Source organism: Papio anubis, chromosome 9 (genome assembly GCF_008728515.1).
Source record: "Papio anubis isolate 15944 chromosome 9, Panubis1.0, whole genome shotgun sequence".
In the NCBI taxonomy this organism is placed as follows: domain Eukaryota; kingdom Metazoa; phylum Chordata; class Mammalia; order Primates; family Cercopithecidae; genus Papio; species Papio anubis.
Window position 1 is genome coordinate 96,091,050 of NC_044984.1, and position 18,001 is coordinate 96,109,050.

An 18,001-nucleotide genomic window follows, 5' to 3' on the forward strand; every position below is an offset into this window, starting at 1 on the left:
GGCTGTTTCCTAAACTACAAAATGTGGATAACAATAAATAAATACCTTCATGTGGCATTTTTTATTATTAGGGTTATTGGGTAAATTAAATGAAACCACATAAGAAAAGCATTTAGTTCCGTGGCCGGCACAAGGAAGTGCTGAATAAATGGTAGCTATAATGATATTATCACCAGATTTATTTACCCTTCCTGAGCATGAGAAAGAATGAGGCTGGATGGAACTTACATCAAGAAGATCTTGGAAATACTTTTTTTTCTCCCATGGCAAAAAGCCCAAGTAACTCTCCGTGTAATGCTGCAGCTTTCTTCCAAGTAACACTTCAGTAACGCCTATGTGATTTTCGGCATTTTCCTCCATTCTGTTGTTCTCTTTTTCTTTCCCTGTGATTTTCTTTTCTTTTGTCATCTGGCTTGCCAGTGGAACAATCAGAGATGAGAGCTTTTCTTTTGTCACATTTCCACCTACAGTTTTTTGGGTGTGAGTTTCCGATCTAAATCTTGCTGTGGTCTCCAAGTCCAGGGGTAGATTCTGACCCTGGTCATGACCATTCACTTTTACACTCACTGCAGGAAAAGTCAACCTCTGTAATCTTTCAGACACTCCTAAGCTGTTTGGCAAGATGCTTTGATGAACCTGTTTTTCCTGTGGAGTCACCAAACTGTCATTTGTTTCATCTGTTATTATAGCTTGATTTTTTACTTTAGCATGCTGTGAGTTCATCAGAAATGATCTCAGCAAGGCTGACTTGGACAAATTGTATCCTTTCATAGTGATGTCTCCATGTTCCAGTTGCAAATCCAATTTATTGAGACTTAACTGGGCCTCTTTTGGAAGGAGTGAAATATTTACCAGGGGAATTTTCACCTCTTCCTGGGCTCTCCTTGTTGAGTTAACATCATGTCGCCTGAACTTCGGGAAGCGTTTTTCTTTGGGAATATCCTCAAAAAGGATTTCCGCCTCCGGAAGAAGTGTTGTGGGACTAACTAAATTTTCGTAACCTTTCTGGGCCGTGGAATTCAGTTTTGGTCCCTCCCTTGTGTCCACCTCCACTGTTATCTGGATTTTGAACTCTTCGTCATTTCTATTTTGAAATGTGAGATTAAAATGTATTGTGGTGGCATTCATTCCGCTGTGCATTATGAGGTGGATGGTTTTCCACTTGTTGGCAATAGAAGCATGTCGAATTATTGGATTGTCACTATAGGCACCTTCAACTCCTCTTTTGGCTATTTCTGCAAAGCTGAAATAAGGCAGGCATTCACCTTTTGGAATAATATAGTGAGTCTGGTTTGGGAGAAGGGTCACTTTATACAATTCATGAAAATGATCTAGAGGAAAAAACAGAAACATGTTTTTTTTTAAAAACTAGGCATTTTTCCTCTGTTTTCCTTTAATTCTTTGGGTCTGAGTTTTCACTTTCTTTAAAAAAAAATAATAGGGAATGCATCACGAATTTGCATGTCATCCTTGTGCAGGGGCCATACTCACGCCTAAACTGTTCTAATTTCAGTATATGTGCTGCTGAAGTAAGCACTGAGTTTTCACTTTCTAAGAGTGACTTTAATTTCAAAATAATCAGATATCCTAATACAACAGTTACTGGTACAGGGCTCATTTCACTATCTGAGGCAGTCACAATAATTACCATGAAATAGTGATCCTGACTCACTACAGAGATATGGCATGATTCTTAACAATAAATTACAATAATCAATTTCCATGTTTTTATCCATTTGAAAAAAACTTTCTGCCAAAACAAACTCCATTTATATGTTACCAACAAAATCCAGGATTTGAACCATCTTTATTTAATGAATTATTGATGGATATCAATAATTTTTTGTTTAATTTGGAAACAAAAAATTTTTGTTTCCAAATTAAAACTTCACCACATATTTTCAGCTAAGGTAAATCTGCTTGGTCAAAACAAAACAAAACAAAACAAAACACCAGACTGCAACAATAACACTAAAGAAATAACACTCTTTAGTGATTTATGTTGTTCTCTTACTTTTATAACGAGTCTGAATGTAAGGCTGGAAAAAGGATACACAGAGAATCATTATTGTAAATAACAAAAGCCATTCAAAACTCTACCTGTCAAGGACTTTTTATCCTCCTATTCTTGTTTGTTTGGCAGTAAACATACCTTGCCCACAGTCGCCAGCATCAAACCCACAGGACAAGACATTGCACGCTTGGTCACAGAACTTATCAGCAAGCCAGGAATTTGCACATCCCTGATTACAGTAAGAGACACTGTTTATTCCTCCACCAAACTGCCAGGGCTGTCCAACTCCAATACTCCCAGTACCTCCACCTCCTGCAATATAGCGACTCCCTCCACTGTTACCTGTAGAGTGGAGGAAGAAGAGGGAATCTTGCTGTAATTACAATTTTGAAAGGCAGTTCTGAACTGGGCGCGGTGGCTCACGCCTGTAATCTCAACACTTTGGGAGGCCAAGGCGGCTGGATCACCTGAGGTCAGGAGTTTGAGACCAGCCTGGTCAACATGGTAAACCCCATCTCTGCTAAAAACACAAAAATTAGCTGGGCGTGGTGGTGGGCACCTGTAATCCCAACTACTTGGGAGGCTGAGGTGGGAGAATTGCTCGAACCCAGGAGGTGGAGGTTGCAGTGAATCAAGATTACTCCACTGCACTCCAGCCTGGGCAACAAGATTGAAACTCCATCTCAAAAAACAAACAAAAAAGACAGTTCCTTATTTCATATTAATGTTTTCAAGGTTGATGTGTAAGTTTTAGTCATAAAAGGTTCATCTCATTCTTTAGTAAAAGATCTCATGTACCTTAAGAAGAAAATAAACTGAAAAGGGAGTCACTTGACAGAAGTGTGATGAACAGGCCCTAGCATTTTGTAGCTGTGCAACCTACAAGTACAGGCCTTACATTTGCTCAAGCGGCACGTGCTGACAGAAATGGAGGAGCACGAAAACAAAAAGAGATTATTCCAAAGACTGTGACTATCAGAACTGCCAAAAACATGTCCAAATGTGGGTATCGTGTTTGATACCCCTTGTTATCAAATGTTAATGTTCTAGTAGAGACTGACTTCTCTGGTCTACACAGATCTACTTTGCACATCTGTATTCTCTCCCCACAGTTAAAGAGCATCTGACATATCTGACTGAAATACAACTTGAAGCTTTGTTTTCTCCAATGTGCAAACATTTCCAAATCCGTTTCTTCATATGGAAATGGGGATGATAACATTTGTCTACATACTCACTCTCAGGTGACAAACAAAATTCAAGTGAATATAATGAATAATGCTGTATACATTTAATGCTTTATAATTGAAAGGCAGTAAGTAAATGTAACAAATTGCTATTATCAGTAAGTCAAAATATAAGTATGTGAGGGAGGGAGAAGAGTTGCTGAGGAAAATACTTATTTCTTTTGCAACTCTTTAGTCATTCTGTGACCTATCATAATCTGCTGCTGACGGCGACCAGCAGTGAGCTCCTATAAGAACCAGTGGGAGTGATGCTTGCTCTTGGGTTTATAGAACTAAGTATATTCCAGATTTTCATATTTTAAATAAGATGACATTTTCAAGTGTATTTTCTCTTGTTCAATGCCCTCAACAACGAATAAACTGGGCCACATGGGAGCACTAATTACCACCTCCAAAGAGTCTACTGATTACTGATATATATATATACACACACACACATTCATATATATATATATTTTTTGAGACAAGGTGTCACTCTGCCGCCCAGGTTGGAATACAGAGGCGCAATCACAGCTCACGGCAGCCTCGGACTTCTAGGCTCAAGTGATCCTCCTGCCTTAGCCTCCCAAGCACCTAGGACTACAGGTGTGCACCACCACACTTGGCTAATTTTTTTTGATAGAGATGGGGTCTTACTATGTTGCCCAGGCTGGTCTTGAACTCCTGGCCTCAAGCAATCCTCCCAGTTCAGCTTTGCAAAGCACTGGATTATAAGCTTGAGTCACCATGTCCAGCATTACTGATTCTTTATTAATACATAAAGAATGTTTGGTTACGTCTATAGTACATGTTCAATAATGATTAAGAAGAAAATATTCCATAAAAATGAACGAACAACAGTTTAACACATCCTTACCAGAGCAATCGCCACCATCCCAATCGCAGGCTGAATTATTACAAGCCTTGTCACAATAGCCATCTTTAATCCAGGAACCGGGGCAGCCCTCGGCACAGTTTGGCACAGGCCACGTCAAATAAACCTACGATAAAACCAAAGAGAAAATAAAATGACTTCTGGCTTCTGATACGTTTTATTCTTAAGATTCCCTTTATAAAAAGAAATTAAGTCTCTAGAAAGATTAAAATTTTCAAAGGGCTGAGTGTTCACACTCACAAGCGCTTTAAGTTTGCCTGTACCTATAGTGATTGTTTAGATCCTGCTGTGTTGACCATTCTTACTGAGCATATTTACTTTTTTCCATTACTCAAGGAAAGCAGACAAGGATTCAACTCATGGATTAGCCTCTCACAGCATGCTTTGATAATCTACTGTGAAATAAAGTAACACCATGCCAGACTTGACTGCAAGTACCAAAGCATGTCAAAGCTGGTGGGAAGTAGGCACGGTCACTGCTTTTCTGCAACAACTATCAGTAGCTCATCAGTGTATTTGTGCATAATCTTGTCTCAAGGCTGAGAGACAATATCCTCTATCTTCATGCATAAGGCCCTGTGATAAATTAATCGGCACAGCATTCTGAGCTGTGCATTCACCTGCTCTAAAAATGAGTGATGGGGTACATGGTTACTTTTTAAATTCAAAATCATTGAAAAAAAATACACTCCTCTTTAAAAATCTCTGTGCCTTTGCATATTCTGTCTAATTGGAATATCTTTTTTCACCTAAACTAACTCTTACTTGTTAAAGTACGTGTCAATTCGGATGGGTATCCCATCTGATTTAAGCCTCCTATGCTCACACGCCTCAGCACCAAGGCACACCTGTCAGCAGGAAAAGCACTGCACAGTCATTGATCTTGTGTTTGTCCCCTTGTTAAGCCATGAGCTCACCTTTTAGCCCTACAATCTGATACAGAGGAGACAGGTCAATAGGGGAACAGGAGAATGGGCCTGGTTGGGTAGCATAAACAATAACAGACAAAGTAGTTTTGTTATTAGCACTTAGTTGCAGAGTTTTATAACTTATAAGTTTACGGTGATAAGTCTCTAACTGATCACTGAACCCTTCCAACAATGCTACAAGGGTTTTTGTATTTTCCCCACTATGCAGACAGAAAACACAGAAGTAGAGCCACTGCCCAAGGTCATCCTGAAGAGTTGGCCCCCAAGTCTGCACTCTTAACCACTTCTCCATCCCACCTCTCAACAACGTTAGAGCGCAACAGGCTGCCTTAAATGAAATTTCATCTATAGCTTTCAGCACTAACTTGAGTTAACTTTCTATTTTGGCCCTTTTGCTGACATTCTAACCATGATTTTCTGTTTCACAGTGATTTTGCTTTTTCTGCTATCATAGTAGTAGAAAATTTAGATGGTCGGGGAAAAGTGAGGATCCTGGGTGTCTAAGAATGTGGGAAAGCAAATTTCTAACTGTAGTGTTCTTCTTAATTGTTGACTTCTGAGCTTAGCACTCAAAAACGATTATTTGATCATACATATATATATTTTTTTAATTTTATTTTTCAAGATCAGGTTCTCACTCTGTCACCCAAGCTGGGGTGCAGTGGTACAATCACAGCTCACTGCAGCCTCAACATTCAGGCTAAAGTAATCTTCTCATCTTGGCCGGTGAGCCCCCACTCCCCCGACTGCCCCCCAACACCTAAGTCGCTGAGACTACATGAGTATTCCACTGGGCCCAAATAATTGTTTTACTTTTTGTAAAGTAAAACAATTTACTTTTTGTAAAGTAAAACAATTATTTGTCTCCCTAAGCTTCCCAAGCTGGTCTCAAACTCCTAGGGTCAAGTGATCCACTCACCTCTGCCTCCCAAAGTACTGGGATTACAGGTGTAAGCCACCGTGCCTGGCCTGTGTGATATTTGACTATAGTAGTATGTGCACTGATTTTCTGATTTGCTAAGTGACTTCCACACTAGACATCCCCCCTCCTCTTAGGCACTCACCTTTTGGCCTTTGGAGTGACTGTAAAAATCATCTGGCCAGACATCCTTCCCAAACATGACATCATCATTTAGGTAAATAAACTTCTGGGACAGCCCTTCGATGCGATGAATGTGACTTTCAATAGCAGGTGAACTAAAGGTAGGCAAGTGGCTCAAATTTCGAAAAACATCCTTTTAACAACAGCAAACAAAAAAAGAGAGTGAATGAGAGCTGTTTGGGTTTGGTTTAGTTTTTGAAAGGAAGGAAGGGAAGGCAATGAAGAGCTAAAGAAAGGCAGAAATGAAGGCAGAAGGGTACGGAGAATGAAATTATGGAAATCCCTGTACCACACTAAAGGAGCAGAATTAGAAACCACAGTCTCGTAATTTTTAGAAAGTCTTGTACCTGGTGTGTTACTATTGTCACTCGAGGATTGTCAAGGTTCAGCCAGGATGGAATCTGCCCGTTGGTGACAATGAAAATATTCCGAACCCATGGTGCATGCTTCTCAATAGATCGCAGTGAGTACCTCAGTTCTTCGTTATCTTCAAAACGACTGGCAGAGATGTCTTCATCCTGCTTAGACTGAGAAAAACACTTGGCACATGAAGATGTGAAATACCCCTTAAGTCATACCTCCTCCTCTTTGTCCTTTCCTTCTGCCCCATCTGCTCTCAAGGTGCTCTGGCAGACTTTTAACAATGGAGTCTTAATTTTAAACATTACAAAAAATGCAGAAGATCAGTATATATATTTTTAAACCCAAAATTCAAAAAGACAGCATTTCTCTAACACCCTTTATAAAAAAGGTTCTTGGATCTCATTCTAGGTCACTTCAGTTAATACCAAACCAACGGCAGTGACTGGAAAATTAGAAAAGTTCCAATCAACTCACCTCTCTGTAAGTCCCCTTTCCTCTTCTAATATAGTAACTTATACATTTTTAACATCCTAACCCTTGATTTGGGTTGTAAAAGCTTCTGTGCATCCCTTACCTGGCTGATGGCACTCAGATCCCATAATAAATATGCAGGACTTATGGTCAGTTCTTTTCCATCAATGGTCATGTTCTTCTTAGTTTGCTTGTTCAATTCTTGAAAATTCTTGGGGTTATTCAGTTTTAGAAGCGCTACACTGGCCTCTGAATACAACTGCAACTATCAAATAACAAGAGGATTACACATGAAAAGACTGAGTCTCAAGGATGAGGCACCTTCAAATTCCCAGTCTGCTCTTTAATCTTTCCCTTTTTTTTGAGACACAGTCTCGCTCTGTCGCCAGGCTGGAACGCAGTGGCGCAATCTTGGCTCACCTCTACCTCCGCCTCCAGGGTTCAAACGATTCTTCTCAGCCTCCCAAGTAGCTGGGACTACAGGAGTGCATCACCACAGTCAGCTGATTTTTGTATTTTTAGTAGAGACAGTGTTTCACCATGTTGGCCAGGCTGGTCTCCACCTCCTGACCTCAGGTGATCCACCTGCCTTGGCCTCCCAAAGTGCTGGGATTACAGGCGTGAGCCACCACAACCACCCTGATCTTTAATCTTGAAATGGTAAGACAGTATCAAAACACAACAAAAAGACCTACACAGACCAGATGCATTTCCCAAATGAATGTTAACAAAACAGGCATCTAAAAATAAGAAGGAGTGGTAAAGGCAGTGGCAAACTCGACACCTCAGAGCCATCTGAAAGCTGCAACCACTCAGTGGCACCAAGTGCTGCCAGTCTCCTCAGAGGCAAGAATCCCCAACTGCTGTATGAAATCTCCCCAATTTTTCAGTGTTGGCTCAAATGATTTTTGACTTCTTTGCAAATATGCCTGCTGGCCAACAGTTTTGTGACTTTTCTTCTAGAATATTATCAATCTGCTTATATTGGGCTTAAAACCTGCAATGTAATTAACCTTGCTGGAATTGGTGACAAGCACATCTGCTAGTGGGGTGTCTGAACAGCTTTTGTGCCACATGCCCAGGAGGAGCATCTTCGGCAGGGCTGCCTGAAGTGCTTCCATGGGAAAACTAGCTTTCGGAGCAAAGCTTTTGGGGCAATCATAAATCTAAGAGTGAACATCACAAACATCAAGTTCTACAAACAGGCTTTGCCACCCCTACCAAAGTCCACACCACGCTTTATCTGTTGTCTGTTCTGACTCTGTATCACGCAACTTCCTATGAAGAGGCTTTCATCACTCAGGAAAAGGGGAAAGGCCTGAAAACCACAAATGTAGGATAGTAAAATCCTTCTCCTGAACTAGTGCTTCTAAAAGAGCTTATGGTTTTCTTTCTCAATCTATAAAACAGAAGCAAACACAAATTATTATGAGCTTATTCTGAGCTCTTCTGTTTGCTGCATGACTATTCTTAGCTCATTGTCTAAGCAGTTTCCTAAGCGTACGTAGTCCAAAACACCAGAGGTTAGAGTTAGAAATTTCATTTATATCTTTTCCCCTTATTACATAGGCCATTAACTCTTCTCACAGATTAGGTGCATGTGTGAGCACCTGCAGGTGCTTGTAACTGTCTTCCTGACTCATCACTTTCTTTTACCTCTTTTACTTAGTGAGTGCCTGGCACATATTTAGCACTCGCTAAGCTGGTTCTCACTGAGTCACTATCTTGCCTCGGCATATGTGCCGGGTGTTTGGAGGCAGGCCACACAGGGGATTAGTAGTCTGCCTGGGTCCCTGTCCTCCCTCTCACAGCACCCCAAAGCATTTCTGAGGGCTCCCTGGAGAGAAAAAGTCACTATTCTAGAATAATTTATTTATTTACTTATTTTTATTTCTATTTTTTGAGATGGAGTCTCATTTTATCGCCAACGCTGGAATACAGTGATGTGATCTCGGCTCACTGCAACCTCCATCTCCCGGGTTCAAGTGATTCTCCTGCCTCAGCCTCCCAAATAGCTGGGATTACAGGCACGCATCACCATGCCCAGCTAATTTTTTTTGTATTTTTAGTAGAGGCAGGATTTCATCACATTGGCCAGACTGGTCTCCTGACATACGATCCACCCGCCTTGGCCTCCCAAAGTGCTGGGATTACAGGCATGAGCCACCAGGCCTGGCCCCCATCTCCCGTTTCTCGAGGGGCATCAGTGTCTGGTTCAATCACAGCTTCGTTATCAATTTCTAGATCACTTTCCTCACTTGAAGGCTCGTCTGTGTTTATGTTTTCCTCCACCTTCTTACTACCTGTTTTTAATTCCTTGGTATTTTCTTCTGATTTATAATAGCTTTCTGAGTAGCACGTGGTACTTCACCCCCATGCTCTCCACACGCTCCCTCAGGAAGCACATTTCCTCGGTGTGCAGACTGCTCGGATCCTGCTTATACATTTTCACGAAGTCCTGAAGCTCGCTCACTTTGCGAAGGTCCAGGGTCGGAAGGCAGTGGGAGAAGCTGAGGGGCTGCAGGCCAGTTTCGGGCCCAGGCACTGGCTTGGCGTCACCTCGAAGATGAGGTGTGTCTAGTTTAATTTCATAACTTGTATTGGCCCTTTGTTTGGTAAGAAGGTATATCACTAAAATTATTCTTTTATTAGAAGCCTTGCCTAGGGTTGGTTTCTAATTATATGGGCATAAAAGAGCAATAAGAGGTTTTTCTACAGTAACTATACAATAATTCGGAAAGAGATGAAAATTAATGAGGTTAAGGTAATATTTATATGTATGAGAAAGATTTTCTGCCACCGTAAAAAGGGTGGGGAAGTACCCCCTGACAGCCACTAGGTGGCAGCCCAATCCTGGACATCATCATTACTTTTGTCAGCCAAGAGGAGGTAGTGGGAAGAGTAGTTGTAGTTTGTGCCTAAGGCTGGAGTTCGTGGCTTGGGCAATTGTGGGCAACTGCCTCCATATTTAGCATCTTACTTTAAATTATAAGTTTACATAAATTATAAGTTTCTGCAAAAAGGAATAACTTCTATACCCACCCCCTACAGACCCACAGTGAACAACATGTGGCATGACTAAGAAATAAAGCTTTGTTGTTTTTAGCCATTGAGATTCCAGAATGTCTGTTCCAGCAGCATCATCTAGAATAACATGACCGATACACCTGGCACTTGTAGGAGTATGAGGCAAGGGCAGACAGACAGATGGAGAACTAAATGGTGGTTGAGGCCAAGGCCTGGGTAGGCTACAACGATTGAGCAACTGATGGATCAATTTGAGTCAAGGAAAGACAATATAGATGATGGTCAGGAGAAGCAGTGTTGCAGAACCCAAGAGAAAAAAATATTAATTCTGGTATATTTCTAAAGACAAAAAACAAGCATCAAAATTAAGGGACAAGAAACAAAATTAAGTGGGTTTTGTAATTAGTAGCTCAATGGAGACCAATTTCAACGGCATGACAGATATGGAAACCAGATTTCAAGTGCTTGATACTTCACGGTTAAACTTCTAGATACAATATGTACATAAGTATGTATATATTGGAAGCAAATCTAACACATTTTGTACACTGTATAACATAGGACAGGGGTGATAAAACAATCCCAGAAGTAATAAATTCAGTATAATTCAGTATAAATGACCAAGTCACAAGATACAAGAATTGAAAAAGCAGTGTAAATAATCTTCGCTTTTAAATTCTACAAATGATTAACTATCAAGGCAAGATTAGAGTATATCAATATAAAATATATAAAACCACTTTAAAATATTGCTTATTGTGAGAATAATAAACAGTTCGTTCTACTGTTCTCAGCATTGTAGCCTATATTTAAAAATTGGCTTTAAAAACAATAGTAGTCAACAAATACAAGTAAGTTTGAATGCATGTTTTTAAGTCAACCAAAAACAATGAGTGCAAAAGAGAAAGTATCCTTTTAAGGCAGACAAAATAGTTGTATTTTAAGATAAGCCTTAGTTAAAAATCATGATATCGAACTGGTCATTTCTGAATGCCAAAAAGAAAGGCTGTGTCAAGTTGTCTAAACAATCTCATATCTGCAAATACTACTGGAGGATAAAGACCTGGGATGCTGCTAAACATCCTACAATACACAGGACAGTCTCCTAAGGATAGCGGCATCCAGTCTCAACTGTCAATGGTGCAAAGGTGGAGAAAACTTGGTCTAGAAGAACATGCAAATCCAAAATAACAACAAAGGCTTTCCTATTAGAAGTTATGTTCCCAACAACTTTAAAGTGCTTACAAATTCAGAAGGTGTAATCTACTTTCATTTTGGATTCATTTGATTTAAAATCATTAAAAATGTTTTAGGAAAAAAATCTCACATGTCTGCTAACACCAACTGAAAACCAAATTAGTGCCTTTAAGTGATTCAACAATTCAAAGCTACTAGATTTTTTTTTTTTTTTTTTTTTTTGAGATGAAGTCTCGCTCTGTCACCAGACTGGAATACAGTGGCGCCACCTCAGCTCGCTGCAAGCTCTGCTTCCTGGGTTCAAGTGATTCTCGTGCCTTAGCCTCCCAAGTAGCTGGGATTATAGGCATGTGCCACCATACCCAGCTAATTTTTGTATTTTCAGTAGAGATGGAGTTTCACCATGTTGTCCAGGATGGTCTCAGTCTCCAATCAGATCAACCTCATGATCTGCCCGCCTCGGCCTCTCAAGGTGCTGGGATTACAGGTGTGAGCCACTGTGCCCAGCCGCTACTAGATCTTAATATGTCCTGGTGGTTTTCCAAAACTTAAATCAGTTTCAGAGTTGGTTGTTTCATCTATTGAAGCTTTTTTTTTTTTTTTTTGAGACGGAGTCTCGCTCTGCCGCCCAGGCTGGAGTGCAGTGGCCGGATCTCAGCTCACTGCAAGCTCCGCCTCCCGGGTTCACGCCATTCTCCTGCCTCAGCCTCCCAAGTAGCTGGGACTACAGGCGCCTGCCACCTCGCCCGGCTAGTTTTTTGTATTTTTTAGTAGAGACGGGGTTTCACCGTGTCAGCCAGGATGGTCTCGATCTCCTGACCTCGTGATCCGCCCGTCTCGGCCTCCCAAAGTGCTGGGATTACAGGCTTGAGCCACCGTGCCCGGCCTGAAGCTTTTTTATTTTAGAAATAAAACAAAAAAAGAAAAAGGTACCATGCTTTAAAACAAGTGCACAAGGTGGTTTCAGAGAATTATCTAAAAGAAAGAGCTTTAGTACAAAATTATGACAATTTACTGTGACCTTAGGCCCTGACCAGAGCTTTGAGGGGGGCAGAGTCCACGCAGGACAATATGCTGTTCCCACCCTGCCTGCACAAACAACCTGTTCAGTCTTCAAGAACCCAGATCAGTCTCTTTCTCTTTGAAAACTTCTCCCATGTCTCTGACCCACAGACCTTTCCTGTTTCCAGCTGCCGACACTATACACACACGCTGCTTCCAAAATGTGACTATAAATGCTTAAGGGCAGGGTCTACATCTCCTCCACCTTTTGCACACCCACTCAGCAACTACTATAATTGAAGGAAACTTAGCATGAGAATTCACTTGACAGTTTTGGGAAGATTTCCCACTTGCTCTAAAATATGTTTAAAAAAGAAGTGAAGAAAAACAAAAATCAAAAAATAAATGCAAAAACCTACCATGAATGAAAATGTCTACAGATACAAAATGATTTAGAGGTATCTGAAAATAAGGACTGATGATCTGATTTATCAAAAGGTGAATTCTGTGTCCGTCATACACAAAAATTATACAGATAAATTAGAGTATTTAATCACATCATTGAAGACCCACCTCAAGGTATCTCAAATTAGAAAGCCTCTTATAGAAAAGACTGATTTATAAGACTACAGTCAAAAGAGTTTATTAATTCAAATCCATTACCTTACAAATGAAACTATTTTCAAGTCCCACATTTCTGCCTCAGGAAAAAAAAAAAAAACCTCAGGTTTTGTTCTAAACAGAATGACAAAGTCCTAGTTGAGTATATACAACAATGTACAAAGACACATTTCTGTGCCTAGAGTGACTCCTATGAATAATCACACTGCTGAAAATGTTTCCCTATATATCCCAAGACTGTTGCACCTGGCTCATTCCTTAAGCAGCCCCCTAAGTGCCAAGTAATCACTAAGGGTAAAAAGGTGAATAGGGCCGTACCTGTCCTGAGACACCCGTGGCCTAGTGAGAATCTGTGGGACAGAGCTGAGCTGAGCCCTAGGTGGCTCCAGGGCCACAGGCCTTGGCAAAGGCCTCCTGGGGGAACCTGGAAGGGCAAAGTGGTTCAGCGGTTCAAGTCTTGAAGTCCAATGCCTAACAGCCCTCTCCTCTGACATGCCACATACACCTCTAATGCAACACATCCGAAACTGACCTCTGGGTCTCCTTCCAAAAGACGTTTGCTTCTGCCACTGAAGCTCTGAGTGTGGTTAATTCCATAACTTCCATCTTCACCAGAAAGGTCCACTTTCCCTTTCATTCTCCCCTTCCTCCTCCTGAATAGCTTGTAGTTCACCAATTGATGCTGAGTGTCTCTCTTAGACGCTTCTGGAACCATTTCCATTGTTGGCATCCCACTGCCAAGGCACTTGCTGCATGGGAACGTCTTGCTGAGCTATGGCAACAGCAGCTGAACTGGTTTTCCTACCACACCTTTCCCTGTTATGTTCTTTAGAAGCAGATCAGACCGTGTCCTCACCCTGCCGTCAGGAAAAAATCTAGGCTTCTTAACAGAGACGTTTCTCAACCTGTCTTTACAATCTCATCCTCACCAAAATCCCTGCCTGTGCTAGAAACCATTGCCTTGGTTCCCTGAAAACACCATTTATGTTCAGGCCTCCAACCCTTTTGCTCAGGCTGTTCTCTCTACATAGAATGGTCTGTTCTGCTCCCTTCTCTGCTGGGAGAATGGCTGCTCTGTTTAGGGCCCAGCTAAAATGCTTCTATTATGCAAACTCTGCCTTGACCCCAAGTACACCTAAAGCCCAGATGTTCTCATGGCACTCTGTATAAACTCTTATTTGGAGCTCATCATACACACAAAAGGTGTTTTGTTTGTTTAGGAACCCAGTGATAGGAAACTTCATTCTCAGAGTACTCATAACATAATCAGGAAGCAAAGCCTAAGGAAAGCAAGTCACTTGAGGCCTGGACTCTAATGCTGACACTGCTTCTCTTCTTCCTCTTTCTCACTTTCTCTCTAGTCTCTAAAAATCTTAAGTCTTAGTACCTGAAGTTGATCACAGGTGTTGGAATCATGAAAAAAACCTTCAAGGAACATTATGTGTGATGAGTTTGATGCTCTGAGAGGTGTTGGCCCCCACAAAGACAACTCTGAAAATCCAAATAAATCTCCGACTTGGTGAGTGAACTGTGGAAAGGCGTCTCCCCATGCCTGGAGGCTGCTGGTTCTCCTTGTCCAATTCAAGTTGCTACCCTACTCTACCTCGACCTGCTTATACCACACATGCCACCCAAAAATAGTTTGCTGAAGTGTCAACCATGACTTGGGACTGGCATTCTCTGGCAGCACACAGCCATCCACCAGTAGACGCATGAGAGCAGTCCGCACTAGTGGGCAGTGGCAGCAGGCCAAGTGATGTGGGATATTCAAATGGAGTGGAGTGTGGAGAAGTGGAATGAACCTTCTTTCTTTTCAGCATTTATTATATTGAAATTATATAAACAGAATCAAGAATGCCATTCTATCTACATCAGCAAGTTGAACTGGTGATCAAAAGTACAGATATACATGTGTCTATAATTCTAGAACTAATAACTAGGAAGCCAAGAAGTCAAATAAACATTGGCTGAAATGAAAGTTAATCCATGGTTTTATCTGCCCAAATCAGTACTAAAAATAACTCAGAGGAAGGACAAATGTATTATCTATTCTAAAATAACTGCAGTTAAGAACAAATTCAACTCTAATATAGCCAGGCATTACAGTATTTCAAAGTACAATAAAGAAAGTCATGAAGGGCGAGGAATGGTGGCTCATGCCTGTAATCCTAGCACTTTGGGAGGCCGAGGTGGTTGGATCACCTGAGGTCAGGAGTTGGAGACCAGCCTGGTCAAAATGGTGAAACACCTTCTCTACTTAAAATACAAAAATTAGCCAGGCATGGTGGTGCATGCCTGTAATCCCAGCCATTTGGAGGCTGAGGCAGGAGAATCGTTTGAACCTGGGAGGCAGAGGTTGCAGTGTGCCCAGATCGCACCACTGCACTCCAGCCAGGGTGACGGATGGAGGGAGACTGTCCCTAAAAAAAAAAAAAAGTTATGAAGAAAAATACAAAAAAAGTAAAAACTTCGTAAGTGGTTATTCACATTACCATTGTATTACAACGATAATACAATGTAGCATAAAACAGTAAAACACTTGGTCTGGGGTAGGGAGAAAGAAGTTAAAAGGAATTTCGTTGGGGGGGGTGCATATAAAAACATGGTTGAGACAGGAACTAAGCAAAAACCCCTCTCTAGTCACCTCTAATCACAGCTCCTCCACCACTACTGCATCTTCAGCCTTTCACCCTCAAAATTGTTAAATGACATACAACAGGAGGAAGTCAGAATCAGGTAAGCTAAACCCAGGGGCAGAACTCAAAGAGCATTTCTTTATAAAATCAAGAAAACTAGAACCTCACAAATTCTGAGGCAAGGACTTTATGCTCTCTACTCTAAGAGATGACACATTCACGATTTACAACCTGAAACACTTCTGACAGAATAGCAGGCATCTTGACGTAAGGTCAAATAGAGAGAACACCTGCATGGACTATGTCCTAAGTCAATCAGACAAAGGCGCTGAAAACAATACATGTTAAGGAAAAGGCATGTCCCAGGCCAGCCTCCAGAGTCCACCTTAACAAATGGCATCAATGGTCAAGCCTGAAGAGCGAGTATCAATTTTAAATACACTTGTCCCTCAATTAGCTACTAATGAATGGTTCTTATTAGCAAATGTTCCATATATCTGAAGCACACTACCTTTATGAGTGAAAGCTTTGGGTAAACAACAGGCTGTGTGCATTGATGACATTTATGACTTCCCCTCATCTCCTCCTCCCATGCTTCCATTGTTCACACCCTAAGTTCCATCCCGGCCTTTGTCTATTTTGTCCACTGCTGCATCCCCAGCAGCTGTAATGTCACTGTCACCTAAGACATTGTAGGAGCTCATCTGTTAAACAAATGAATCCTGCCCTATCCAGGAACCAAGCAAACGAAATAAGACTCTTAGATTTTTGCCCAAATTAAAAGTAAGGAATGAGGCTCTTCTGGCAGAACAGAATCCCTCTTTGCTTCTTATGTTTATCAGCTAAACTTTGAGAAAAAAATGGACCACAAGAATCACACATTAAATGAGAATGTGCCAGGCTAACTGCTCTATTTTCTTTTTTTTTTTTTTTTTTTTTTTTTTTGGAGACGGAGTCTCGCTCTGTCGCCCAGGCTGGAGTGCAGTGGCCGGATCTCAGCTCACTGCAAGCTCCACCTCCCGGGTTCACGCCATTCTCCCGCCTCAGCCTCCCGAGTAGCTGGGACCACAGGCGCCCGCCACTTCGCCCGGCTAATTTTTTGTATTTTTTAGTAGAGACGGGGTTTCACCGTGTTAGCCAGCATGGTCTCGATCTCCTGACCTCGTGATCCGCCCATCTCGGCCTCCCAAAGTGCTGGGATTACAGGCTTGAGCCACCGCGCCCGGCCCAACTGCTCTATTTTCTATGTTCTTACCAGTTTGATTTTAGAGGAAAGATTTTCTGGCAATTTTGTTTTTAGTTGATTTGTTTCCTTGAATGTCGGTGGAAATCCACTCAGGAAAGCCAAATCTTGCATTAGCACTAATCCAGGGACTTCTTTATCTGTTGTCTAAAATAAGGGGAAAAACACAACTCATTTTCCACATCATGAGGCTGGTGAAAACCTACAGCTGAGAAAACTAATAAAGATCTAACGCATCACAACACAAGCTTCAAAATATGACTTTTAGGATTACTTGAATCAATAGTCATTAATGTTAGTAAGCTACCCTTAGACAAAAAAAAAAACATTAAAAAGATTCTCAAAGAAAAACAGCTTTATTATTCATATTTTTATTCTAGTCTATTGTAAAAATGCAATTTAATTTAAAATAACATACCAAGTAGCCCCTCCATACTGTCTGTCTGTTGTTTCCTTTAAGCAGTCCAGAGTGGGCATCTTCAACTACAACCAAGAATACAACAAACAAGCACATTTTTAATGAATACTTAACTATGGTGTCTGGCAGAACATTGTGAAAACTTTCTGAGACCTATTAAAGCAGCATAATATATGGTCCAAAAAAGGAAGCTGAAGGAGACAAAATTAGCCCTTCAACAAAAGGGGAACAGTGTAAATCAGTGTACATTGAAATGTTAAATTTCACAATACTATAAGTGATTGGCACAAAGGGAATGCTTCATGGAAGCAAATTTAAGCTAGAATGCGAAGAAGGAAATGATAGAATGATAGAAATCACAGATGTATGTGCAAAGATGGGGGGAAAAAAGAATTGTTTGACTAGAGTAAAATATTTGGGAGTGGTAAGTACTAGGAAACAAGGGTAACCAAAGGGGGCCTTTGAATGCCAGGCAGTGGCATGTATGTTAACAGCAGGGGGCTACTATGGATCTTGTGGTTCCTTAAGAGGCACAGTTTTCTCAAAATGAATCCCTAAAATTCATTGGGTGCTGCTGCATGGAGCATCGTAAGTCAGGGTAGGGACTGGGGGTGACACAGCCCAACTGGGACAGAGTTAGTGATGGGGACAAGTTTGATGAAGATCAGCAAACTCGCTGCTGACATTCAGGGATTGTGGAAAACAGAAGACAGGTCAGAAAGCTCCAATTCTGATCTTCAAGATAAACAAAGAAGGCAGGTTCTCCAAATTATAGCCTGATGAGATGAGACGTCAATCCTGGGCATGAGTCTCAAGTGTACTAGAGTTACAAGGCACAGTAGCTCATGCCTATAATC

At 41.2% G+C, this 18,001-nt stretch overlaps 1 protein-coding gene and 1 non-coding gene across 4 annotated transcripts in view; both read right to left on the bottom strand.

Annotated features, from left to right (window-relative positions):
- The window catches only part of GNPTAB (N-acetylglucosamine-1-phosphate transferase subunits alpha and beta), an 88,100-nt gene that overhangs the window by 19,839 nt on the left and 50,260 nt on the right, over positions 1 to 18,001 (bottom strand). For all 3 annotated transcript variants that reach the window (XM_031650705.1, XM_031650706.1, XM_031650707.1), the window contains 8 exons: positions 17,145 to 17,209; positions 16,739 to 16,873; positions 7,104 to 7,265; positions 6,514 to 6,693; positions 6,129 to 6,299; positions 4,118 to 4,241; positions 2,153 to 2,356; positions 229 to 1,331 (listed from right to left, as the gene is read on the bottom strand). In XM_031650705.1, coding sequence (XP_031506565.1) covers positions 229 to 1,331; positions 2,153 to 2,356; positions 4,118 to 4,241; positions 6,129 to 6,299; positions 6,514 to 6,693; positions 7,104 to 7,265; positions 16,739 to 16,873; positions 17,145 to 17,209 — 2,144 coding nt within the window. The remainder of the gene's footprint in view (positions 1 to 228; positions 1,332 to 2,152; positions 2,357 to 4,117; positions 4,242 to 6,128; positions 6,300 to 6,513; positions 6,694 to 7,103; positions 7,266 to 16,738; positions 16,874 to 17,144; positions 17,210 to 18,001) is intronic.
- LOC116269017 lies at positions 1,434 to 1,537 on the bottom strand. Its single transcript, XR_004176342.1, has one exon. It is a non-coding gene; the product is annotated as a U6 spliceosomal RNA (small nuclear RNA).